Here is a 25876-nt window from a genome sequence, read left to right as displayed (position 1 = left end):
TCAAGTGTGTCATTATTGGCTTGTTGCACACTGGGGAATGAGCCTGATTTTGTTCCCCAGTCAGTAACCTGAATGACCACACAGCACCACATGCAGAGCTGTGGGTGTGATGGAGACTGGGCCCCTCACCACAACCTCGCTGCACTGGTATGAAGCTGGTCACTGTCTCACAGTGATCCCAGAGCTGCTGGGGCATCCCCCAGCCTGGCTCTCACATCCCCATCCCCTTCAGGAGGATCAAGGATCAGTTAGGTTGGAAAGGACCTCTGCAATCATCGAGTCCAACCGATGACCGAAAGCCACCATGTCAACTTGATCAGAGCACCAAGTGCTATGTCCGGTCTTTCCTTAAACACCTCCAGGGACAGTGACTCCACCATCTCCCTACACAGTCCATGCCAAATGGAATTCCATTCCAAATGGAATTCCAAAAGTCCATTCCGAGATCCCCCAGTGCAGCTGCCACAGTACCTATGGTGATGGGCAAGGGAGGTTACACAGGATTTATCCTGAAGGCACCTCTCACAGGCATCCAAATACATCCAAACCCCATAAGTATTGTGAAAGTGCATATATATATATATATATATATATATATATATATCAGTGATGCAGGAGAGACCAGAGATACTGTTTTAACTCATATTCACACAGTGCTTCGAGCTGATGGGTGGCAGGAAGGGTGGAATGAAGCAAGCAGAGCCTCAAAAAGGAAAGTTGGATGGCTTGTGCTGCGATTAAGAGCGAGAAGCTGCCGATAGCATCGAAACAACAGCTGCTAAATGTAAGGTGCACTTGAAAGAGTCTCTATTTTGTTATACATGGAAATGAGTAGGTTATTTTGATTGAGAACACCGCGTTTTCCAACCGCCGACCCCTCACGGGCAGCGCCAATATGGCGGTGGGCCCCGTCACGTGCCCGGCGGCGGCCGCGCCCCGCGCGCGCGCGGCGCCTCCCCCGTGAGGGAGGCGAGAAAATGGCGGCGGCGGCGGCGGCGCCTTGAGCGGCGCGTCCCAGGCGAGTGTCCCGGCGGGACGCGCGGGGCGCGGGCGAACGGCAGCCGCGGGGCCCCGTCCGGGCCGCGGGGGCGGGGAACGCGCGCCCTGACCGCGCCCCGGCGGCGGGCCGGCCCCTCCCGCCCACCTTTCCTCCCCTGAGGGGGCGGCGGCGGGGCCGGGCTGGGCGAGGCGGGGGCTGAGGGTGGGTCCGGGCGGGGGGCGGCCGGCGAGGGGGCCGCGGGGCTGCTCAGCGTGGGGACGGTTCACGGCGTGGCGTGGGGTGTATTCCCACAGAGCATACCTTCGTTATTTGTTTTATTGTCATTTTATTACCTTTTTTTTTCATTATTTAATTATTTCTTTCAGTGCCTTCTGCCACATACCAAAATGCCTGTGGGTGGTTAGGCTTGGAGGAAATTTTCTGGTTTTTTGGGGTTTTTTTTGTGGTTTGTACCCTTGGAGTTGTAGCGGGAGGTTGTGAATGGAAAGAATAAGACTAAACTGTATATATTAAAAAGAAAAAAAAAAGCCCCGACTATTTTTAGATAACAGTTATGGTTGCGGATTGTCAGCAATGTTTGATATTACCATGGTGTTTACCAAACTTTATAAAACATGAGCTGTGATATTCGTGTGCACTGTGAAGGTAGTTTAACCTTACTGGCATAGACTAGCAGGTATTTTTTTTACTTACGATGTCTGCTTTCACCAAAAACTATAAAGCAACAAAACTACTGAATATTTACCTTATGCACAGTAATTTGAAGTTATGTGGCGTCTTGTACTGTTACTGCTTGAATAAACACTTATTTTCAATATAGTTTTCTGTTGTGCTTTGTATTTTGGGCTTGCTTAAATCCATAGTGGTGGTTTAAAGTCACTTTAGTGCATTTTTTAAAACTTACTCTGTATTATGGAAGTTCTTTAACTTAAAAGTTGCTCGAGAGCATCATTGCAAGGTCTTCATCATTAAAAAGGATTAATTTTACTCCAAATTAGCATCTCATACCTGCTTGAATGTGGTGTCGGAGGAGATGCTGGGCAAGATTTTAGGAGCTCTTTCCTGTTTTCATTGTACATCCATTATGGGAACAACTTGGGCAGTGACAGCGTTATTTTTGAAAATGAGACACTCTGAGCTAAAGGACTAACAGCTCTCATGGGGTGAACTCGTGATGGAATAGTTAGCAAGTGGGATATGTTGCACATCTTGCTTATAACACATCCAAAATGTGGCTGAGAATGAAGGAAATGATACATCCAGTGTTGTTTTCTTAGGCTCATTTAACTGGTTGCATAACTTTGCAAAAACTAGCTAGACAAGTTGTAGGTGTAAATATTTTGAAGTGCTTTTAATGGCCTCTGGAGGAGACAGGACTGGTTTTTTGAGGTACTTTTCATTATGTGAAATTATTGTAAAGTGGTTTTAGAAGTGATGCTGGTTTTATTGCAGTTGGAGTGGTAACCTGTGTGTGTTAATTTGTGCCCTGATGTAGGCAGACAAATGGCATCGATAATGCACAGCACATCTGAATTTTTAACAGCAGATCATACTTCTTCTTTAGTTCTAATAGCAGGGAATCTCTGCTTTTCAAGCATCCTTCATTGCCATGAATTTTTTTTGATGGCAAAGTATATGCAAGGATCCAATATGATGATGGGCAAGAGGTCCTTAGGTGACCATATATCTGTTAAAGTTTAGTTCTTGCAGGTACCCAGGAGCTGGAGCATCGTGTGCAGCTCTGCTCGCAGAGTAGTTGTGTTTTGGGAGGTGAAGGTGGAGCCTGGCACTGTAGTGTTCTGCTTCCAGCTGTGTGAGCTGAAACTCCTAATTATATTCCCGTTTGATGCAGCATCCAATGGGTGGTTTGTTAAGCACTTGGCAAAGCTGCTTTTTTCCCCAGTACGTTGCAGCTCTCTCTGATGATTTCTCTGAGCCCTTCTTTATGGTAAGAAGGAAACACATCTTCCCCTCCTCCCTTTTATTAACATCCTTCTAAAAGCAATAAACAGCTACTATGCTGTTTCCTGTTAATTATAGTACTAAGACTGAAAAAGAAACCAAAGTAAACACCCCTCATATATTGAGGTTTGTGATTCATTTCAGTTTTAAAGATGACATTTTGGGAGAGAGGTTGTACTCTGCAGCAGAGGGAATTATCAGGCTGGGGAGCATCATCTGAGGTGATTAGATAGGTAGTTTCTTCCTTGTTTCTTGCTGCATTGTGTGAGGTATTGCTGTAAAAAGCATTTTTCAATATATCCTTTCCCTTTCTTTCCAAACAAAACATGCCACCAGTGATTTTTACCAAGAACAGGTTTTGCTTCTTGTCCAGGATCAACCAGCAGTTCAGTGCTGGGCTGTGAGGGAGAGGGATATGGCAGTACGCCTTTGTAGCTGGCTGGAAATCTTGCATGTATTCCTGAGCAACTTTTGATGGATCTTAGATTATAACCACATTTCTCAGTAAATTTCATCAAGCAATAGCAAATACTAAAAATTTAGATTAGGTATTAGGAAGAAATTGTTCCCTCTGAGGGTGGTGACTGGCACAGGTTGCCCAGAGAAGCTGTGGCTGCCCTGTTGCTGGAAGTGTCCAAGGCCAGGTTGGACAGGGCTTGGAGCAACCTGGGCTAGTGGAAGGTGTCCCTGCTGTGGCAGGGAGTTGGGCCGAGATGATCTTTAAGGTTTCTTCCAACCCAAATCATTCTGTGATTCTACAAATCTTATCCATTTGAAAACCGTCTGTTATTTTATCTCAGCAAAACTTTGATTTTTTTGTGTTTAACATCAGTGCGTGCTGGCCTTGTTTGTGATCACTGTTATCTCCGTCCTGCCAGGCTGGACGGGCGCTGCACAGCGATGGAGAATGAACCAAACACAACAACATGTTCTGCACCTACAACGACTGTCGCCACCACCTCCACCTCCCGGACTGCGCTCCCACAGATCTCCGTCTACAGCGGCTCCGACAGACATGCTGTCCAGGTACTGGGCTGTGGGATGTTCTCCCCTGTCCTGTACAGAGCTCTCAGTACAGGCATTGCACAATACTTTACACAGGATTAACTTTCCAGTCTTAATTGCTGTTGTCTGTCTGCATAGCTGACTTACCATTTTCAGGAGGTGTTGTCTACTGAAGGATGTCAGACCACTTAAGGACAGTGCAGGGTACAGACCTGACTCCCAAATAAGGGAGGGGGGAAATGCTACACTAGAAAGTTTGGTTGGTTCATCATGTGCTAAGGGTATGGATTATTAACATAAACCTTTACAAAATAAAGCTGTTTGAGCAACATTGACTACCCAGAGGTATCTGTGTGGGATCCAGCCCCTTCTTGCTTCTCTTGAAATTAGGTCTCCTTGAACTCTGTACAATCTATTCTGTTGGGTTTTGTAATTGGGTCTCTCACACACTACCCTGGTCTCTCAAAAAGCAGAACATGATGTAGGATGTGTTGACAAGGAGCTGAGAGGCTGGAATGTTGTGTTGGGAATGATGCTGTATTGTCAGGCTGTCCTTGAGAGCATGAATATATTGATGCTGACAATGCTCTGTGACTTTAGCAAGAACAGTGATGGAGCAAGTTCAGTATTACAAAACTGGTGTGAAAAGAATTTATTTGGTTGTGTCTCCTTGTAAAGGTAAACTTCAACATCATGTCAGCATGGTGTGTGCTTTGTAATTGTAATTAATTACCTACTGATTCATCACAGGTTATTCAGCAGGCCTTGCATCGTCCTCCTAGCTCAGCTGCTCAGTACCTCCAGCAGATGTATGCAGCCCAACAGCAGCATCTAATGCTGCAGACTGCTGCTCTGCAGCAGCAGCACTTAAGCAGTACCCAATTTCAGAGTCTGGCAACTGTTCCACAGGTGAGAGTGAAGATTGCTGACAAAGAACGGTGTATTATCTAGAGCAGGGCTACAGTCGTTGTCAAACGTAATAACAGCTTAAGTGCCTGAGCTTAAAGCCTCACCATAATTCACTGTTATGTTCTAATGACATTGTTATTTTAAATTGTATCTTCCTCCAAACAGTTTGGAGGGTTTTGTCTAGTGGTATAGATGCTCCAGTAGGCAACCATTCCATGCTTTATTGCATGCATTATAATGCATCATGTAAATCATCAAGCAGTAATAAAATAAATATTAAAAATAGACTACTTCAATCTTCATCCCATGATTTTCTCTAAATGTTGATGGGGAAAGCAATAAATAGCATTGTATCCTAGTAAAATCAAATAAAAATAATGAACATCTTAGTGTGTTTTGCCTCACATCTGGCTGCATTATAAGTAACAGTAAAATTCAATTGTAACTCTTGAGTGTGAAAATGTAGGAGGTAAATGACATTTCATTTCTGAAACACAGCTTTTAACATTAGTGAGCACTGGAGGAGACCCATTTTGAACTCAAGCAGTGGCAGGATTTCCTTTGACCTCAGTTGACCTTAGACTGAGAATATGATTTTGCAGAGAGAGGTGGTTGTTAACGATTTTACGCATGGAAATGCTAAAATGGAGTTAAAGACCTCAGGGGAATGGCTGCTTGGTGTCAGAACTGGACTGGCTCTTTTTGGCTCCTGGCTTTTCCTTCTATACCTTTTTCATTAGATTGTGGTAATATATTGATTTGTCTTTTTTTGTTGTGATGGATTTGTGTGTGGATATACAGTTACCGAGACAGAGCAAAGGAAAGCAAGCTGGGGGAGGCTGAGAGGTTTTGGTATCAGACTGTTCATACAGAAACCTAAATCCCTGTCCCTGTATCATCAGAAGGGCTGGAATAGCCTGCTGTGAAAGACTTTAGATGTGCATACATAACTTACCATTCTAGGATATGAGGGTGTTCTTTACGGCATTTGTAAGGCTTGTTTTATTTTTTTGAGGAGTCTAATTGTAGTAAAAATATGTGAGTTTTAACAATGACAGTTTTCAATGGTGTCACATTTTAAGTTCTGAGTGTCATAGGTAGTGAGCTGACCTGTAAGCTCTGTCATTAACAGCTTGATAGACTTTACCTCTGATAGGTTTTGTTCAAGTCTTGATCTGATAGAACCTTCATGCCTGAAATTGGGTAGGAATTCAAGGAATTTAGCACCTTGCAGATAGGATTCCACAGTGCAGAGTGCACTTTGCTGAAAACTATTTCCACTGAGAAAACTATTTTTACTGTTAACTCAGACAAAAGGTAAAGGTAGAGAGGGATATTTCTCGTGGTTTATGCAATAATATGAACAACACTTAAACCCTTTCTGATTTCAATATTTGACACCTATTCTTGCTATTTAGGCAAGCCTGTCAGGTGGGAGGCAATGTACTTCCCCCCCTGGGAGTGTCACTCAGCAGTCAAGCATGTCGCAGACCTCGGTACGTAACTGAACACAGCCCTCCATCCATTCCCAACCCTGCTTGGTTGTTACATGGCTACTGGGAAAAACAGAAAATACGTCAGGATTTAAAATTGTGCGGTTAAAATTGGTATTGCAGAGTAAACTGCAAGACTCTGTAGTAAGCATTGGGTGCTGTCTGCTATTGTTGCTGGCCAGTGTTGGCTTCCCCAGTCCCAGACCCCTCCTGGTGCTCTGAGGGGCAGCTCCTCACTCCAGAAGCACCAGTGATTGTTCAAACTCCTGCAGGAGTCACTCCCTGAGCTCTCATACTCTTACTCAATTTCTTATTGGATTTTCCACGTTAGTTTCTTTATCGAGGGCACTGCAGTAGATTAAAATCATTTACTGTGTATCAGTGATTAAAGAGCACTGAATCTAAAGAATCCAAGTCAATGCTAACGTATATTTATGAAACTGATGAAATGTTTATAGCATTCATTCTTTTATTGATTATCATCTTTTGTCATGCATCTCTTTCGCACTTTCACTTCCCATAACCTAGGCATGTGCTCAGGTTTCAGTTTTGAGCAGCTCTGTGTTCAGTTCATGTTGTATTTCTTTAAGTGGCATCTTCAGACATATAATTTGCACAGTCTTTACAGTTTTACAGTTGTCTGGCGTTGGATTTGTTAGTCCTGCAGACATCCTGCTTATTAATCACACCCTTGAGCTGTTCATGACTCCAGTGCATAGCTTCAGTGATTTAACTGTATATTTTTTTAAGCTCTCATAGCTTGGCTTGGCTTACAGTTGTTAGAAGTAGAATCATTCATTCATTAAATTTAGGAGGGAAAGTCTTTAAAGATGTCTGATGTTAAACTAACAGAATAATTGGGCTGGGGTTTTTCAAGGAAATCTTTTAAGTAAAAGAGCTGGGCACTTAACTCTGTTAGACTGGTTAGAAAAGAAAAAGAAAAAAGAAAACCAAACCACAACAGCTTTCTTTTTTTTTTTTTTTTTTTTGAGAAGATGCTGCAGAGCAGTTGTTGAGGAATATTTAATATGAAATTAGAGAAAGTTGTAGTCTTCAGTCATTTTTCAATATGCATATGGAAAATGAGGATTTAAAGTCCATATGTGGTGGCACAAAGAAGTATCCTGATAAGGTTGCATAACAAGCATAACAGAAGATACCAATCCAGGCAGATAATATAAACATTTAAAAATGCTTCAATATTGAAATTCACGTGTTTTTGTTAAAATATGTGGGCTCATGCTACTTCTTCTGTAAATGTGTATTTCTATGAGGTATATTTTTCAGACTTCATAATATCATTGTTTATACTCGTAACTGCTTATTATTATTTACTGCAAAGTGGTTGCTTGCAGTTTAAGAACCAAAATGTACAATCTTGCCAGAATTCAGTTTTGTGACGATTGGGTCAATATATTTTTGATCCCTTTACAGTTCAGAGATTTCAACTGCCCCTGCCATTTTTGTCAAAGGCTTTCTGGCTTTAGACCATAGGATGACTGAATTTCCATGACAGAGGCAATATTTTTGTTTCCTTAGATTAACCTCTCCACCTCTCCCACACCTGCACAGATAATAAGCCGTTCTCAGACCTCCAACACCACCAGCAGCAGCATCACCCAGCAGACGATGTTGCTGGGCAGCACCTCTCCCACCCTGAGTGCAAGCCAGGCTCAAATGTACCTACGAGCTCAGATGGTGAGTTTGGATTACAGTCCTCAAGACTGGCTTAGGTCCAACCCTGTTGTCTCCACAGCTCTGCTTGTTAAATAACGTTTTGACACACTGGAAGATTGAAGTTCTCTTTCTTTATTATAGTAGATATTGGGCTGCTCTCTTGTCTTTGTTTCACTCATTTGTAATATTGCAGGGGAAGTCCTCTTGTGTAACAGATCATAGGTGTATTTATAAATTTCAAAGGTTTTTCTCAACATGTAGAACAAATATTTTAAATTATTTTCCTTTAGTTTTATTTACTTAAAACTACCATGATAAATTGTTCTTTAAGTAAGTTAATCTAACAGTAAAGTAGTGAATCTTAGAATCTGTGCATCAGTACATGTAAGTTATGTATCTCCTTAAGGTGCTGCATTTCTTTTACAGATTTAAAAAATTTCATTCTGTCGGCATATATTTTTTTCTTGCTTAACAGCTTATTTTTACTCCTGCGACCACTGTGGCTGCTGTCCAGTCTGACATTCCTGTTGTCTCATCATCCTCCTCATCTTCCTGTCAGTCTGCAGCTACTCAGGTGAGCTTGTGTAAACTTATGGAAGGTCTGTGCAGTAGAGTGGGCCAAAACTTAAAAGGAAGGAAACATTGTGTGCTTATAAAAACTACTCACCCCAGACCTTAGAGCAGCTGAGCTGCTGGAGGGCTCCTGCCAAACTCAGCTGTTCCTCTCTCCTCTCATGGATATCTCAGGTGGGTCACCTGATCTGTGAAGGTGTGCTGAAGGTTGAGTTGTACTCACAGGGGTAGGGTTGCAGTAAATGGCAGTGAGGAAACAGCTACTCCTGTCTTCAGAACAGGGTTTGAACATTTCCTGTGGTGACATGCTGAGCATGTGAGAAATATAAACTAGCTGTTCATTACAGGAGTGCTAAATGCTGAGTAAGGAAGGGGTCATGTAATCAAAATAGTGGATGGTGGTAATAATTAGTCCTCTTTTTCATGTAAATATGATGTAAATTAGTGTACAAGTCGTTATACTTGAAAATAAAATTCTAGCTCAGCAATAGGATTGGAGATCTGGGATCATTCTGTACAGAACCTGGCTGTGATATAACAGACTTCAATGAAAATAATCTCTGCCTGATTTACTTCCAGAAGGCAAACCTGTTGTTTCATGTGACGCTGGAGGTGTCAGGAAAAGATAGATTAATATCACTGTAGAAACAGAGGTCTCAGTTTTGTTAATGCATGGATAACACAGAGCAGATTCTGATCCCACCGACCACCCAAGGACTGCTTCATGTTGGTGTCTGGAGCTCACTCACAGGCAACTGCACTTGTGCAGTGTCTGTATGAAAACAAAATTGCTTTTGCTTAAGATGCTTTGTGTCATTCACTTTGAAGGCACAATAAAAGAAAAAAAGTTTTAATTCAAATTAATGAACAATTTCCATTTCTTTTGGAAGTTCAATAAAAGACTTTTCTGTGTTTTCTTTATTGCCAAAGTAATATAAAGATCCCTATCCTTCTCTAAATTTTATAGCTTATGCAGATTTTTAGATTCTTTTAATCACATGGGATGAGAAATATTACTTAATGTGATTTTTTTTTTTTTTTTGCTATTTTTGCCTGATGTTTGTCGTGGATGTTTAAATAGTTTGGGTTTTGCTCATTTCCCAGGTTCAGAACTTGACGTTGCGCAGTCAGAAGCTGGGTGTGCTGTCAAGTTCCCAGAATGGCCCACCAAAGAGCAGCAGTCAAACCCAGTCATTGTCCCTGTGCCCGAATAAACCTGTCACCATTTCCAAGGGCAGCCAACCAGATCCCTCAGAAAGCAATAGGAAAGGCGAGAGCCCAACCCCGGAGTGCCGGAGCACGCCGGTCACACGGACATCCAGCATACACCACTTAATAACACCAGGTAGGGTGGAAACGGAGCGACGGGAAACTTCTTTTCATTAAAATAATTGGTATGTTACGGTTCTGTCAGAGTTCAGCGCTCTCTGACACAGTTCTTTTAGATATTCCACATGAGTAGAGTTTAAATTTTAATAGTAAATTTATTTATTTGTTGATATTGGGTGTTGCACAGGATGTGGACTGAGCAGATGCAGTGATGCAGGAATGTTCTTAAATCACACTACAAGCACAATATAGCAATTGCAATGCACAGTTGAATCACAGCACAAACCAAGGCTCTCATTCCTGGTCTCCCTGTATACTTATTGTCAGGCCATGTCATACCCAATCTCTGGGAAGCATTATGTGGGCTGAAACCCTGTCAAACCTCTTGCTCTCATCAAAATCTATTTGTTTGTGGTTGGTTTGTTTTTTTCTGTCTTGTCCGTGTCATCAGAATGTTCCTCTATCAAGTACCTTTATAAATCCATAGGTAATAATGCTCAGAGTCTTAGTATTTTGTATTAAGAGATAAATGAAAATAACCTGCACTTGGTTAGATAAGCACTTCCATTGCATGCAGCTTATTTGCATCTTGGCATCCTTATTTTGAAAGAGTGAGGGTAGTTTAGACAATTGTTCTGAATTCTGTGGAATTCAGCTTGGCTAATGGCAGCTTTTAGAGAAAGAGTGGGATTTGGAGGCAGACGTTCTGGAGGTACTGAGCCCTAATGCTCTCAGAGCTGAGTTTGGTAAGGAAAAAATCCATCCTTAGTAGCAGAATAAATCATAAAAATCCTACATAAATGAGTTTTTTCTCAAGTGGACAAGACAAAGCAAGAAGAGGTTTGGATGTGGAGGACAATATGTGTGTGTGCTGTAAGGAGTTACTAGTGATTACTGGTTCACTTTAAGGTGGTATCTCTGGAAGCTGCACTATTTTTAGATTGTACCTCTCAGTTTGTGTATTTGAGTTCAGGCAAATACTTTCAGTGGTTTAAATTTATACTGAATTCTTGGAATTTTAGATAATACTATTCTTAGAGACTAAATAAACTTTTAACTTAGCAGTTATCAGCAAATCCTGATGATTGTGACCTGCTTAGAATTTCTATTCCAGTCTGTTTCAAAGCAGAGGTTTAATTCCTTTAAAGTTGCATGAAATTTTTGAATAAGCTGGATCAACTTAAATAGATAAACATAATAAACATAAGCTTAAATAGGCTGGATCAATAGTAATCTTAGAACTAGCTCCAAAAAGATAAGTTTATGTACTTTTATCTAGAAAGTACATATATGTAAAAAGCATGGCTATGTTTCTTTATTCATTGCTGCATTTTCCTTTGGGAATGGCTATATTCTCCTAATAAATTGTTCTTGTGTACTATGTGCTATCAAAGAAGATATTTCTAAACATGTATCTTAAGTGTTTGAAAAATTGTGCTGATCTTTAAAGCAAAAACTTTTTAAAGTATTTTATAATGTTTTCAGGATTTGAAGAAATAAATACTAATTGTCAGGTGTGGGTTTTTTTTCCTCTCACAGCTTCATATTCTCCATTGCAACCTCATTCTCTAGTAAAGCATCAGCAGATCCCACTTCATTCACCACCTCCAAAGATTTCCCATCATCAGCTGATATTGCAGCAGCAGCAGCAAGTCCAGCCGATCGCACTCCAGACTCCTTCGGGCCAGGAGCCGCCTCCATCCCAGCACTGTCTGCCCCTCCCGAGCCACGGGCTTCCTCCGGCTCCCAGCAGTGTCCCGTCCCACTGCTCGCCGATCCACATCCATCCTCCGCCTCTGACGCTCTCTCCCAGCCCATCCCAGTCAGCGCAGCAGTCGGTGGTGGTGTCCCCTCCGCCGTCGCACTCCCCGAGTCAGTCCCCCACCATAATTATTCACCCCCAAGCCCTTATCCAGTCCCAGGCGAACTCCCTGGTGCCGGCGGCGCTGCAGCCGGAGCCGGCGGCTCCTCCGCCCGCTCCCAGCACCCCGGTGCGCCCGGTGGCGCAGCCGCTCAACCTCCCGCCGCACCTCCCGCTGCCGCCCTCGCCCGCCGTGCACATCGGGGCGGTGGAGCAGCCCGGCCTGGTGTCCCCGGGACAGCAGCTCGTGCCCTCCACGCCACACCAGCAATATCCCGCCCTGCAGTCCGCTCCCATCCCTCTGGCTGCTCCTCCCCAGCTCTCGGCATCGTCCACCCAGATTCAGCCGCTGCCCTTGCAGTCTGTGCAGTCTTTACAAGTGCAGCCTGAAATTCTGTCCCAGGGGCAGGTTTTGGTTCAAAACACTTTGGTTTCTGAGGAAGAACTTCCTGCTGCAGAAGCTCTGGTCCAGCTGCCATTTCAAACTCTTCCACCACCACAGACTGTCGCAGTAAATCTGCAGGTCCAGCCATCGGTTCCCATTGAAACTCCAGTGGTAAGTGGTAACATTACATCCTTTATTCTTTATCCTGGGCTTCTCCAGAGCTGTGACTCTGGACCATTGACTTCAGAGGGAGCTAGACAGAGGACAAGAAGAAAGCTATTGACTATAGAAATGAGTTTTAAGGAAACAATAGACATTTTTCCTCTGGTTTATTTTTTGTTGGCTTTTTGTAATGGATCATCAGTCAAGAATATCAACCAGGAATCATAGAAGTGCAAATATGGAACTTGGAATCTTATCTTTTAGTGAAATTGCAGTATGTTTGAAGTTAAAAAAGTAAATATATGTTACTGATTATGTTAAAATGAACTTTTATAAATGTACCATATGGACTGTAAGCTCTTACCTCTATCTTAATACAAATATAGGCATTCCAAATTTTGAGTAAGAGAAGCATCTCTATACTAAATGTGAAGGTGTGTAGCAGATTATTAAGATAATAGAGTTCTGAATAATTATTTTTATACTAACATAGCAAATATCCTCATCATAAAAGAATAAGGCAACTTTTGATGCTGTTTTGGTAACCCCCAGCACTGCCATTTAATTTGGTTCAGTGTTAGTCTCAGATGTCTGCAGTTTGTAACTGAAGGTTTTGGCTTCAGTCACTGACCTAAAATCATGTACAGTGAAATAAAATATGTGCAAATAATACATTTAAGGTGCCATCGAGATTAACTTGAGCAAAAGAATCAACAGGTCCTGTAGGCTTTTTTTGGGCTATCAACAGGTTAAGGAAGGAGGTGTGGTGTTCATTTTTAACTTATATTAAGAGTTAATAATCTCAACTGTGATATTTCATGTAGAAATCAGGCAAAAGAGTATAAACCAAGTTTGCTTTTGACAAAGTGGCGTTTTACATTTTAATCTGCTCAACTGACTCAGTAATTCATGTAAATTTAGTAGTTTTGAGGAAACTACTTTAGAATCTCTTAAACGCTAATGCTTGATAGTCTTGGTGTACTCTTCTGAAGTACTGAGTTTGATTATGCTGCTGAATAAATTAGACAACAATTTGCAGTCTTGTCATTAAACCTGTGTTTTGTAGATGTGTTTAAGTAGCATCAAATATGTGTGTAAATAAAAATACAGTTAACTATACAGATCAAAAAAGTCAAATTTTCTGGTCTCTTTATATTTTGCTATTTGTAACAAAATACTTTAATTTTGCTCTCATAGACATTGCGATGTCCTCAAAGTTCACTGTTTGGTGTGCAGTTTGGAAACTAGTATTTTATTAGGAGATTAGCATATTTGAACTGGTAATTTATTTTAAAAACTGTATTTATGCAACTCTTTTAAGGTATTAGGATAGAATGGAAATCTCTCTAAAGCAATAGTTTGTTGGATGCAGATTTACCAAGTGGAGAATGTGTGTGAAGAAGAGATGCCCGAGGACTCGGATTGTGTGCACATGGCGAGGACACCTACACCACCCACCTTGTCTCCACCAGCCATAACCTTGGGGAATGGAGAGGCCCTTAATTCAGATGATCCTTTGTCAGGTGAGGACTAATGTCCAACTAAGGTAGCTTTTGACATGTGGATTTGTGATTTGTGTAAGTAATTAATGGCCAACTATGCTTATGGTCAGTAGATATTGAGTAAAGGAAAATGTTTGCGTGAGGAGTGTGTGTTTGTGGAATATATAGTCTGTCTAGAGAAACAATCTTGTTTTAGAGGTAAAATCTATAAATCGTAGGGAAGAGCCTGTTAGGTGGTGCAGAAATGGGTCTATCACCTCTTATTTCTAGAATTCTGAGCCAGTGGTTGGACATCAGTGATAGAAACATAACATACTTGTTATCTTTTTCAGAACATGGGGGACTGCCTTCAGTGACATCATCAGTCAGTGCCTCAGTAATTAAATCTCCATCTGATCCTTCACATGCCTCTATTCCACCACCACCTCTTTTGCTTCCAGCAGCAACAACAAGGAGCAACAGCACCTCAATGCCCAACAGCATTCCTAGCCTAGAAAATAAACCTCCACAGGCTATTGTTAAACCCCAGATCCTGACCCATGTCATCGAAGGCTTTGTGATTCAGGAGGGGTTGGAGCCATTCCCTGTAAGTGTAGAAGTTGCTAAGAGTTTTTTACTACTAATCTTTGAAACAAACTGTTTGTAAGGATGATATTTGTGGCTAGTAGGTATTTAGATCCTGAATTATTTTTCAGATGTCGGTTTTGACCTTTTGTCTACTGATTGGTGAGTTGAGCAGTAGGTTATATCTGGAGATAAATACAGAGAGTGATTTTAGGCTGCCATTTGCAGTAACGTTTTTACATTTGTCTGTCTCCAAGATCCCTCAGTTTTAGTGATACCTTAACTTAAACCTCAGAGCTGAGTCTGTGTTGAAATTCCAAAATGTTAAAAATTGTTATTTAAAGCACTGGCAAACTCCTTAGGGGGCTAGGTGTGATTAGTGCTGTGCCTGGTTAAGAATTACTGTTGAAAATTTTAAATCCACAAATGGGCAATTTAAAACCTGCCTTATTAACTAATTTAATGTGTATCTCATTTCACCATTCCTTCATTTGTGTAGATATAATGTGTTTCTTCCTTTGTTAAATGTAATTGCAAAGTGTGCAGAGCTGAGTCTTTTATTTGTTAGAGAAAGGGTATTTAGAGCTTTGGCACCACATAATGATTCATGGATAGGGAGTAGAAACTGGTCATCTGCTCGGGTACAACTGCTAAGTCACAAATACCATTTTTAGTTATTCCCTGTTGCTTTGCTTTTATTGCAATAGGTCAGTCGTTCATCTTTGCTGGTGGAACAGCCTGCAGAAAAAAGGTTGCTGGTGGAGGGTCAGATCATGAGTGTTGTGTGTGTGGAGTCAGACTTGCAGAACACGAAACATGCAGACAACTCATCGGACACAGAGATCGAGGATATGATTGCAGAAGGTTTGTGGGTTTTGTTTAAATACCCACTTTTTCCCCTTCAGTTTTGTGTGTAGTACAGAATCCCATCCTGTCTGTACTTCTGGAATCTTCCTCCAGTCTTTACACTGTCTTTAATATAAACTATTTTCAAATGTTTTTTGCTCACTACACACCAACACAAATGTCAAGGCATTATGCACTTGTCCTGCTTAGAATACAGTGGTCTCCAGCACACCTCATGAGCTAAATTGAGTTCCCCATGCAGTGTCCAACACAATCAAAATCATGAACTTCTTAGAACTCAGCAGTCAACTATTTTGGATGTGTAACACCACTGTTATTGTTCAAACCCACATGTAGATAGCCTTGTGTGTGTGCTGTGAAATGGAAATCAAACTGTGGCCTGCCCCAGAAAAGCCAAGTTATTCTGTAAACATACATTTTTAGATAAATTCATCCAAGATTTGAACGTTCAGAATTTTTTAGCCACCTCTGGATTTTCTCTTCCACAACTTGAGTCTTTGTTGCACCAGAGCTGGTTTTGGTGATCTATTTAAATTTGTCTTAATGCATCTCTTTGTTTCATTCTCTTAAAATAGTTCTTTTCCCACTTTAATATAAAAACTGCAGTGAGCGGAGTAAGAAGGGACAAATCCAGTGCCTGCTGCTGCCCTGGGTCTGCATCAGGGAAGCTTGGTTTAGAAAGCACTCTGAATTGAAGCAGAGTATTTGTTGGTAGTGAAGACAAGTAAACATGGCTGGAATTTTTGATTGAGGGTGATTTACTTTGCTACTCAGGCAATATGTGTCTCTGCTTAAAATTAAGAATATATTTTTACTTATAGCACTGAATTTTAGTAGGAGCTGGTTTAGCTTGGAAGCACAGCTCTGAAAGGAAATATTGATAGATTGTAGCCCTCCTACTTGTTGATACAACATCAGTGCAAAGTCAGAAAACAGTGCCTGAAAATCCATAAACCAGGGTTTCCTAGGTTGTGGCTGATGATATGATTGCATTTACTAGGATGTCTCTCGGTAGTTCAGGGCCCTTCTTCATTTTGCAGCAACAGCCTAATTTAGGCTATGGCAGATATTTGAAGTGCTTTGCTTTGTGACTTTCTTTTGATTATGTTGTAATAGTTGTAATTCTACATAGAAAAATGAAGAAACAATTGTTAGAGTCCATTTTTAAAATATATTACACAATATTCTACTACAAGATAATCTGACGCTTTTTGGTGTTTCCAGCTCTTTGCCTGCCCTAGTGCTTTTTGTGGAGCAGGAAAAGAGCCACCTCATCTCACCAGTAACAGAAAAATATTCTGTACCAGGAGGCTACAAATCAGCAGATACCACAATCCTCTTTTTTCTTACATGCAACTTATCTTTTTCATAGATTCAGTATTCCGTGGATTCAAGATTCAATGTTTTTCTTGCTTTCACAAGTCACAGTTGCTTATTCAAAGAAAGTATTTAAAAGGTTACTGCATTATGTCATTACAGGAGAGCTTGAATTTAGACTGTGGAAGACCTGACTCTCTTAATGAACTCTTTATAAAAGTAATTTATGAAGACTGTAACTCTGTTTAACTGTTTGCTAAGTTCGAGGACATACTTGCTCATGGATGGCTCGAAATACAGCAAAAAACTGATTAAATTCATTGCGTAAGTTAATTGAAGGTTCAGTAAGGTTCAGTTTGCTCAAGATCTTTTCCACAGAGAATGAAATCTACAGCTTACTCAGCTTTGCATAATCGTCTGTAAATCAAAGGATTTAATTAAATGTGTTAGATATTTGAAAATCTTTTACTCCCTGCTTGAGGTGAGAAATGTGAACATAATTCGTGTCATTGAAACTGACTTCTTTGTGCCTCACTCCTTTCTTTAGAGGGACTGGATGAAATCGAAAATGAACTTCTGAAGTGTGAATTTTGTGGGAAAATGGGATATCCCAATAAGTTTCTACGATCAAAAAGATTCTGCTCCACATCCTGTGCCAAAAGGTAACTCTGTCTAGTTATTCCTTATCGTTAAGTGGTTAATGGATTAACCTCTCTTGGTTAAGAGAGGAGGAATTCCCAGTCAACATTTGAATATAAAGTCTTCCATCATTACAGCTGGAAAGTTGACGTTTAATCCCAGATGTTTTAGAAATGGGGAATAGTTTCCCATTTCTAGTCACTGCTTAGCTCTTTTTTTTGCATTCGTGTGCCTGGAGATGACCTTTCTCTTTGTGTCTGCTACATTCCCATTTTAAGTAGTGGGAGTTTATATTTTTCATTTGGTATCTTGTTGGGACACCACCAGTGAAATAAATTTAAGAAAGGGTTTGGTCCCTTAATCTTAACATGGGATTTTTGCTTCCATCCTCTTTTGACTGGGTATCAGCCAGGTAGAGAAAATGGAACCAAAATATGCAGTGTGATTTTAGGTTTTTAGTGGATATTTCGGAGAAGCAAAACCATATTATGTGATAAAATGCAAAGGTATTTCTATCATGGAAACATTTTAAAAATGGGAAGGACAGACATCTTCCAGGGATGATCTAGGTGTACTTGATCCTGCATCAAGATGAGGGGCTTGAGTAAGTGGCCTTTGAGATACCTTTCTCTTTTATTGCTGTGGCAGCTGTTGTTTTAATTAAGCAGCATTTCTACAACACTGTGATTTTATGGTTACTTGATTGAATTCAGTCCAAAAAACCATTAGTGCATTATTGAATATATCTTACTTCTTTAGGCACAGCCTTAGTTGCACTAAGAAATTTGGGCTGTTTACATCAGACAAGACCAGTCGTTGGAATCGGAAGTCAGATAGCCAAAGTCTTGGGCGACGCGGGCGTCGGCCGAGCGGCCCTGAGGGGGCGTCACGAGAGCATTTTCTTAGACAGGTCTGTGGAATATTTGCTTAAAACTATGGCATTGCTTTGGGAATTGCAAATAAAGCCTAATACTGTAGTGTATTTGTACTGCGTTTTCCAGCTTCCAATTACTTATCCATCTGCAGAAGAGGAGCTGGCTCCTCACGAAGACGCTGTTCCAACGGCCATGACCACGCGGCTGCGGAGGCAGAGTGAGAGGGAGAGGGAACGGGAGCTGAGGGAGCTGAGGATCCGGAAAATGCCAGAGAGCATCGACCTGTTGCCAGTGGTGCAAACTGACCCCTCAGTGTGGACTGTGGATGAAGTTTGGGCCTTTATCCATTCTTTGCCTGGTATGTTATGTGCAGTAACTTGCTCTCTTGTTCTTTAACAGTGAAGTTCCTTGTGTTATAGCATCCCTGTGAGGAGGAGGTGATGTGGTTACAGCACTGGCGTACTCCATAGTTGCTCATAGAGACTGGAATGTGATTTGTTTCCTTTTGCTTGTTCCTTCAGCACAAATCCCATGTTGATAGAACTAGTCCCACTTCTGCTGTTGCATCCCAGCTGATGGAGTTTAGAGCTGTTCCTTCCTTCAATCTGACTTCTCTCAAGAGGTCAGTAGAGAGATCAGACACACTTGCTTCTTGTTACAGTTTTCTCTTCCCTCCTCACTTGCTGGTTATTCAGTAGAAAAAGGAAGAGCAGTCTTATTTCCCTTGATACAACTGATAGAACTAGATACAAGTTTGAAAGACCTATCCTGATACAAGTCATTAAAAAAGAATAAGCAAGTTGCTTCTATAAGGTTAAAGTTTATTTTGCATAGCTTTGCTCAGAGAACTCCTGCCTAGAGATTCTGCTTACTGGTAGGCACAGTTTGTTCTCAGAAAAAACAATCTGTTTTCTCCTTATTTACAAACCTTTTCTTTTAGCTAGATATTTATAGTTACCTTTATGTCATCTTTGAATTGTTTGACATTTATTTATCATTTCTTAACTATCATCAGCTTTAAAGCTTCACTCCTCACCTTTTCCCAAGGATGCCATTCTGTCTGATCAGATGCTGTAATCCCTCCAGGTAACAGCAGGTCTCCACAGTAGCAGTCATACCAGAATTTTTGTTCCTTACCCATTAAAACACAGGTTAAATTTGTTCCTAATTTTCTACTTTTTCTGGGATGCTAAACAATTTTTCTGTGTATCCCATTATGCTTATAACCTATAAGGAATATATGAAGGCCTAGTTTCTCTAATACTTTTTTAAAAAGTTCTTTAAACAGTATTATATTCACAATTGGCCAGAATTATTATTGTTACATCTACAGCTACATTCACGTTTATTGACAGTTTTGGAGTTTATTCTGTTCAGTATATTCTCAATTTACTCTCTTGAAAAAATAGTTTTTCATATGCTGTCAGAGTTGAATAATATGAAAAATAATAGAATTGATTTTCATTATGCTGGTTTATATTATGTATCTCCTTGGTGCAGTCCCTGCAGACCATCTGCCATGTTGTAGGAGATGGTGATTTGTCACCTTTCCACAAACATCAGGGACATCTGTTCTGGGTTACAGCTTTCTGTGTAGTCTGTAGCTGAAGATCTAACTGAGCTCCTCTGGAGCCTTTTGGAGAAATGAAGATTGTAGGACACTTCTGCTACCTCTTTCTTCTGGGAGAAGAGACAGCCACAGTTTGAGGACAATTTTCTCCTTTCTTTCTTCAGTTGCAAGATAAATGGCCCTTCACTCACTTCCCATCCTTTTTTTGTTTGGCCAAGTTATTGCACAACAAACAGTTGCAAAAGTGCTTAAGAGTACCCAGATGTGCTTGGATTAGGGAACTGAAATACATTCAGCTTCCATCCTCTGCTTTTCCAAAATGACTTTGATAAAAAGTATTTCAGAAGTTGCATGGAAATTCTTTGTGTCCTGCTTAAAGGAAAAAGCCTGCAACAACATCCAGTGATCTGTTTGAATAGGACCAGTTTTGTTCTGAAATGCAGGAATTTCTCTTGATCTCTCAGATGCTTTATAAATGCTGTGGTCTGACAATCACAATGTCATTAAGTCAGACATGCCATGGTACCTTTCACAGGAATACTCAATATTTGACTTACAGGTGTTTAATCTGTTGTCAGCACTTCAACAGGAAAACCTTTATGATGATGTTGTAGTTAATTGTTGCATGAGGTCTGTTTAACAAATCATTAAGAAGAAAAGTTGTGCTTTGTTCTTTGTTTAAAGCCAACCTTTCCCAACCTTGAATGTTATGACCTTTACACAGTAATAGTCCAAATTAATTCAAGTTTGGATGTCAATACTGCCTTCCATGTTTCCTTTCCATTTATCTTGTACACATTTGTAAATCCATCAGGAAATTAGACTGTCTGTTCTTGATAGAGTTTAAATCTGAACAAACAAGAGGACATGACATTAATTGCTCTCATCTAGGTAGAAGAGGAGTTCTTCAGAGTAATTTCATATCTCTGTAATAGTATACATTTAAAATGGGAAAATGTAGAAATGCCAAAAAATAGGCTTAACTGAGGAATAACTGAAAGCAGAAATGGAAGGTGGAGCACAAATTAAAGTGTGTCTGAAAGGCTCTGAGACAGATGGAGAGACCACTGGACTGAGAACACAAATATCTTTAAAACCATGAAAAACATGGCTAAGGGGAAAGAAACTTCAAATAAACAGCTGACAATGGATGCTCTCTTCACATCGTCCATCTAACAGAGCTGCCATGGACTCAGGCACATAATTGGCTGTTTCTGCTTAACAGATGTCCAGAACATCTTTGGAGAAACCTTTGTGTCCACAGTGTTCTTCAGTGGAAAAGGGCCCTCAATTACTTGGGGCAGTCCAATCCATGGAAGTCTTTTGTCTCATGTTGCAAACCTCGGTAACCTGAGACCAGGTTATTTCATGTTCAGAGTTTAACGTGGAAAAAAGATCCAGCTAGTTTAAAGTTGTACTTGTGAAGTGAGTTACTGCCCTGTATAGATGACAGATATCTTCATGAGATGGTTGTGCTAAAGCCCATAAATCAAAACTTTGTTTCCTCAACCCAGTGGTGTAACACAAATGGACTTAACACCTTTTGGAAATGGTAGCCATGTGGATGTTCTCCTTGAGTTGCACATAGCAGTAGAATATAGTATCTTTCATAACAGTACATAGTAGTATCTTTTTATTTCTGGAAAGAACCTACTTGAATTATGCTCTTGATTACTATGTCAGTGCTGTTTTCCCAATTTCTTCCAATTGTGGGAGGTTGTTCCTCATAATGAAATTTCAATTCCTAATTGAATTTCCCAGTGAGTTACAGTGTAATTAGAGGCTGTATTAGAAATTACTTTCAGATTATCTCAGAAGTCCCCATCATAATATTGAACTCTTGCATATACTTCAGGTTCTGCAAGCTAAAGGGATGAGCACTGGAAAAGGTGTAGCTGAAAAGCTCTAGTGTGGACAGAATCATTGCATCTAAGAATGCATATTTCTAACCAAATAAATCTATTTTTTGTCGCCTTTTAGGTTGTCAAGATATTGCAGATGAATTTAGAGCACAAGAAATTGATGGACAAGCTCTCCTTTTGTTGAAGGAGGATCACCTAATGAGTGCAATGAATATTAAGCTTGGACCTGCATTGAAAATCTGTGCACGTATCAATTCCTTGAAGGAATCCTAGGAGGTGAACACGAAGGTTTAAACAACAGTTTCTCAGTGACAGAACTGACAGTAATATGCCAACATCTTCACTGTGGCATGAGTGTTACTGTGATGTTTTGTTAAATTGATGGGGTTTTCCCCACATAAAGACTTAAAAACGTTCCTTTGATTATACCAAGTAGTCCTCTGTAGTTTCCAACAACTAATAGGTTCATGGTAAAGCCTGAGTAATATTTTGAGTTGAAGTTTTTCATGTAAAAACATGGAGTGAAATACGCTGTGATAGGTTAAATATTCCCCATCATGTACTTCATCTTATGAGTTTAAGGTTAACACCCCAGCCCCCACCCCAATCTAAACACCTTTTAGATTGTGTTGCTGTAATCTGAAAGATTTTTTTCCCACATACAGCAGTGTTTGGACTGAACTGACAGAAGTGTCCACAGGCCCTGTGGAAGCACTAGTACCAGTAAAATGCTATGCATTTAGTTGTGCTCTCTGAGTTTCTTTTAGTCTTGAGCTAATTGTTTGTAAGGGGTAGGTTGGCAGCTGGCTTACCCTCATCTCTGCCACTATAGTATTTTCTTGAAGTCTGTAAAATACTATAAACCTTAGAGATGTCCCATCAAAATCCTCATGATCAGGCTACTGACACTCCTGCCAGAGGTAACTGAAGCACATGTTACTTTACTCTTTGAATGCTGCTATGCACTAAGGGGGCATTAAGTGTTAGGTTTGTAGTTTCACATGCTGCTAGTTAAGCTAGACCAGCAGTTCTCAAATGGGAGATCAGAGTGGGCCCTGAGGAGGTGTGTGAGCCCTCAGAGTTGAGGTTCCCAAATGCCTGGGTGTGAGGGGCTGAACGCTGCAGCCAGAAACAGTGTTGAGACAAGTTACTGGAGAGGCTGGAGGTAGAGAAGGGACAGCATAGCTCAGATGTTCTTTTAACTGATACCTCTTCTGACATGTCTTTCCCTGTAGTGCATTCCCATTGGCCCACTGGAAGCTCCCAAGCACCTTTGTTTGTCCCCTGGCCGGTGTGAGCTGGGCTTGCAGGACTCTGAGGAAGGAGCACAGGGCATTGCTCCATGAGGCCCCTTCAGAGCTCACTGTAGGAGCAGCTGCTGCTGGCATGAGGGAGCCCAGAGCTGTGGGTCAGCAGAAGGAATACCAACACTTGGCAGCTCTAGGAGAAATCTCCAGGGGCCCTGCTTTGTCCCTCTGGCAGGAGATTTTGTCTTGGATGCTGCAGATTTAGGCAGTGGGATTTTAGTGTCTCCCACCATTTTCCTTCTCACGCTCTTTGTGGAACAAACACGTGTTTCCCCAGTTTCTGATGCTCTTGGGAGCTGCCTGAGCTCTGAGGCAGCAGCACCTTCTTGGCCTTTGCTTCTCCATCACCTGTGCACGGATGTTCATGGATGTATTTTGTACCTTCTGTGCCCTCCCTTTTGCAGCTCCACTCCCCTTGTGTACAGACCTGGATCCCTAAACTCTTGTGTAGGGAAAGAAGGGTACGTGTGCTGGTAGTTGTTGTGTATATTTGAATTAAATATGTGTACTTGTCTGCAAATAATGTATTTTGTATTTTATGCAAATTAATGCATTATATGTGATTGTGTAAGGAGGTATTCGGGAGGACTGTAAAGTATTCCTGCAAAAAGAGGAACTGACCTGAAGTTTGAGAACTGCTGCCCTAGATCAAAAGGAATCAATGCACATACACTGGCTGAAAGGCAGGTTTGTGTATTATTATGTATAATATTTAACTGATGACTTTAAAGAGTAAATTGGGATTACAGAAAAATCTGTGCTTCATTTTCCTTTAATTAGACCATTACTTTGTTTCCACTAACAGACTTTCTATCTAATCTTCTGGAGATCAACATTAGAACAATTGTTTTTAATTACAACTGTTTGAGCTTATTAATAGCAGATATCATCAATATTTTTATTAACCACTGAAGCTCCAAGTTAGGACAACCCATTGCTGTTACACATTGGTATGTGGTGAGAGCCCTTGTCCAAGTGTCACCAAAGGCTTTAGAGAAGGAATTGATGCCTGGGTTTATTTTGGAGAGAAGTTGCTAAGCACTTTCTAATTTGTTTTTTCTGTCTTCGATTACTGTTGTAAAATAAACTTCTTAGTTGAAGGTCCAGCATTTGGCAATGTTCATCTGAAAGATGTTCAAATGATGGAGACAGTGTGTTCCCATTTGTAGCATTTCTGTAAGATACACAGTGTAGCATATCTGTAACATATGTTCTAAAGGATATGTTCTGTTTTGATGAGCTAATTGAAGACTAAAGATATCTTAGATATTTATCCTTTGGCTTTTGTCTAAAAGTTTTATTATTTTTATACGGAAAGTTCACTGGCTAATTTTTAATCTGTCTTCTGATTGTACTGTTCTTAGGCAATGTAAAAAGTAGGGCTGCATAAGTGTGGTTTGATAATGGCTTAAGGCATATTAGAAAACGTGGACTTAGGAGTCTTATTTAGACCTGCAGTTAATCAGTGTTACATGCATGAGAATTTCATGGCTGTTTTAATTTTGCTTTATTAGGCAGCTTTCAGGAGAGCTCCTCCAGCTTGTGTTTGTCCAACTCACTGCCAGGTGCCAGGAGCTCAGAGCAGACCCCAGAAAGGCACATCTGTTCCTGTTCTTCTGCTGCGTGACATTCCCTGTGGGTTTGGGAGAGCCACAGATAGTGAGTTGTGCTTTAAATATTTTTGAATGCAGCAGCTAAGAATGTGGGCCTTTTGCAGATTGGAAGTTTTTTCTCCCTCACTTATTTTGGTATTAAACTGGAACTTAAAAGCAGAGACAGCTGTACCAACCTGTGCTGGTAGAACTGCACTCCTGTGGGAGTGTTTGCCAGCATAGCTGTGTCAATAAAATCAGATTTAAAAAAAAAAAGGCACACTTGTATGTGAAAATAGGCTGGAAAATTTCCAAGTGCAACTGAAGACTACTTCAGAAGCTTTTGAACTTACTCAAAAAAGCAATATAATACTTAGACTAATAGTCCTCCAGAACCATTTTGCTTACCAGCCACTTTTTGCTGTTCAAATAGGTGAGGTTTTCCCAGGCTTATACTACCATTTCCCATGGCTTTCCCACACATGACCCCCTTGCAAAAGAGGAAGTATTGCAGGTTTTAATTGACTGGTTTTTAGCACTTGCTCCCACTGGATGTATCTACAAGAAATCCTTTTAATTAGCTTTGTTTCCTGGGGTTTTGCTTTCTGTATTCAGACTTCTGCTGTTGTGGGCTACATCTCACAGTAATCCCTGCAGTATTTCAATTCCTATGGGAAGAAATGCAGGATGTTGTGGGATCTTTGCTCAGAAAGGAGGTATTTTGCATGGCTTTTTCCCTTCCTTTTTCTCGAGTAGTCCCCATCCTGCCCTACTCCTGAATGCAAACTGCAGCATTAGCTCAGGGCAAACCCTTTTACAGAGCACTGGGCTGAATGTGGCTGTCAAGATTTCATCCAGTAGAATTAGAATTATTACACTTGTCTCAGCTTCAGGGTTTATTCGGGGTTTTAAGGAAATACACAGGAATGATCAAAATGGGTGCTCAGCCTCCCCTGCTTCATCTGGCTCACATTGCTGAGCTTTGCAGCAGGAGCAGGGAACTCTGGTGAGGAAACTTGGCCACCTTGTCCCCGATCACCAGAGAGTGTTTGAAGGCTTTTTAGACAGACAGTTTTGTAAATCCCTTCTTTACCCATTAATCCATCATATTTTTTCCAGAAATGAAGTTCTGGATGGCAGGTAAAACCTTTGCTAGGTTTTTATCCATGAGATATCTTAAATGGAAGGTTTATGTCCTGCAAACATCCATTTCCTCATTTCTTTCCTGTGAAAATATTTTTTTTTACCCCCTGACTTCTTTTTGGACAAATCACAGTTAGTAATCCAGCCTTTCAAATAGAAAGATGGAGTCTACCCTAAGTGCAGATGTGGCAGCAAGAGGAAAGGAATAGGATAAACCCAAGTATTTTGAGCAGGTCTGTGACAGCTGTAAGGAAACATTAGGAAAGGTGTGGGTTGAATGGA

At 40.8% G+C, this 25876-nt stretch overlaps 1 protein-coding gene across 9 annotated transcripts; it reads left to right on the top strand.

The window, feature by feature from the left end:
- The first annotated feature begins 934 nt into the window (after positions 1-934).
- Positions 935-24766, top strand: PHC3 (polyhomeotic homolog 3). 9 transcript variants are annotated; one of them, XR_010432998.1, is made up of 16 exons: positions 935-1018; positions 3841-3988; positions 4718-4876; positions 6295-6372; positions 7909-8067; positions 8522-8620; positions 9724-9964; positions 11488-12365; positions 13729-13879; positions 14191-14444; positions 15130-15286; positions 17154-17268; positions 18005-18155; positions 18247-18478; positions 21671-23546; positions 24374-24766. XR_010432998.1 is itself a non-coding variant. In XM_064665822.1 (15 exons), exons 2-15 carry the CDS (start codon positions 3863-3865, stop codon positions 21823-21825), a joined length of 2922 nt encoding a protein of 973 aa, XP_064521892.1. In that variant the 5' UTR covers positions 935-1018; positions 3841-3862; the 3' UTR covers positions 21826-24766. The 9 variants fall into 9 exon arrangements, 8 of the variants coding, with proteins under 8 accessions (XP_064521892.1, XP_064521891.1, XP_064521896.1 ...); XM_064665822.1 differs by having other exon boundaries at positions 7942-8067; positions 21671-24766; XM_064665821.1 differs by having other exon boundaries at positions 21671-24766.
- Positions 24767-25876: the final 1110 nt, after the last annotated feature.

This window comes from Pseudopipra pipra, chromosome 10 (genome assembly GCF_036250125.1).
Source record: "Pseudopipra pipra isolate bDixPip1 chromosome 10, bDixPip1.hap1, whole genome shotgun sequence".
In the NCBI taxonomy this organism is placed as follows: domain Eukaryota; kingdom Metazoa; phylum Chordata; class Aves; order Passeriformes; family Pipridae; genus Pseudopipra; species Pseudopipra pipra.
This window is presented reverse-complemented; position numbering and strand designations above follow the sequence as displayed.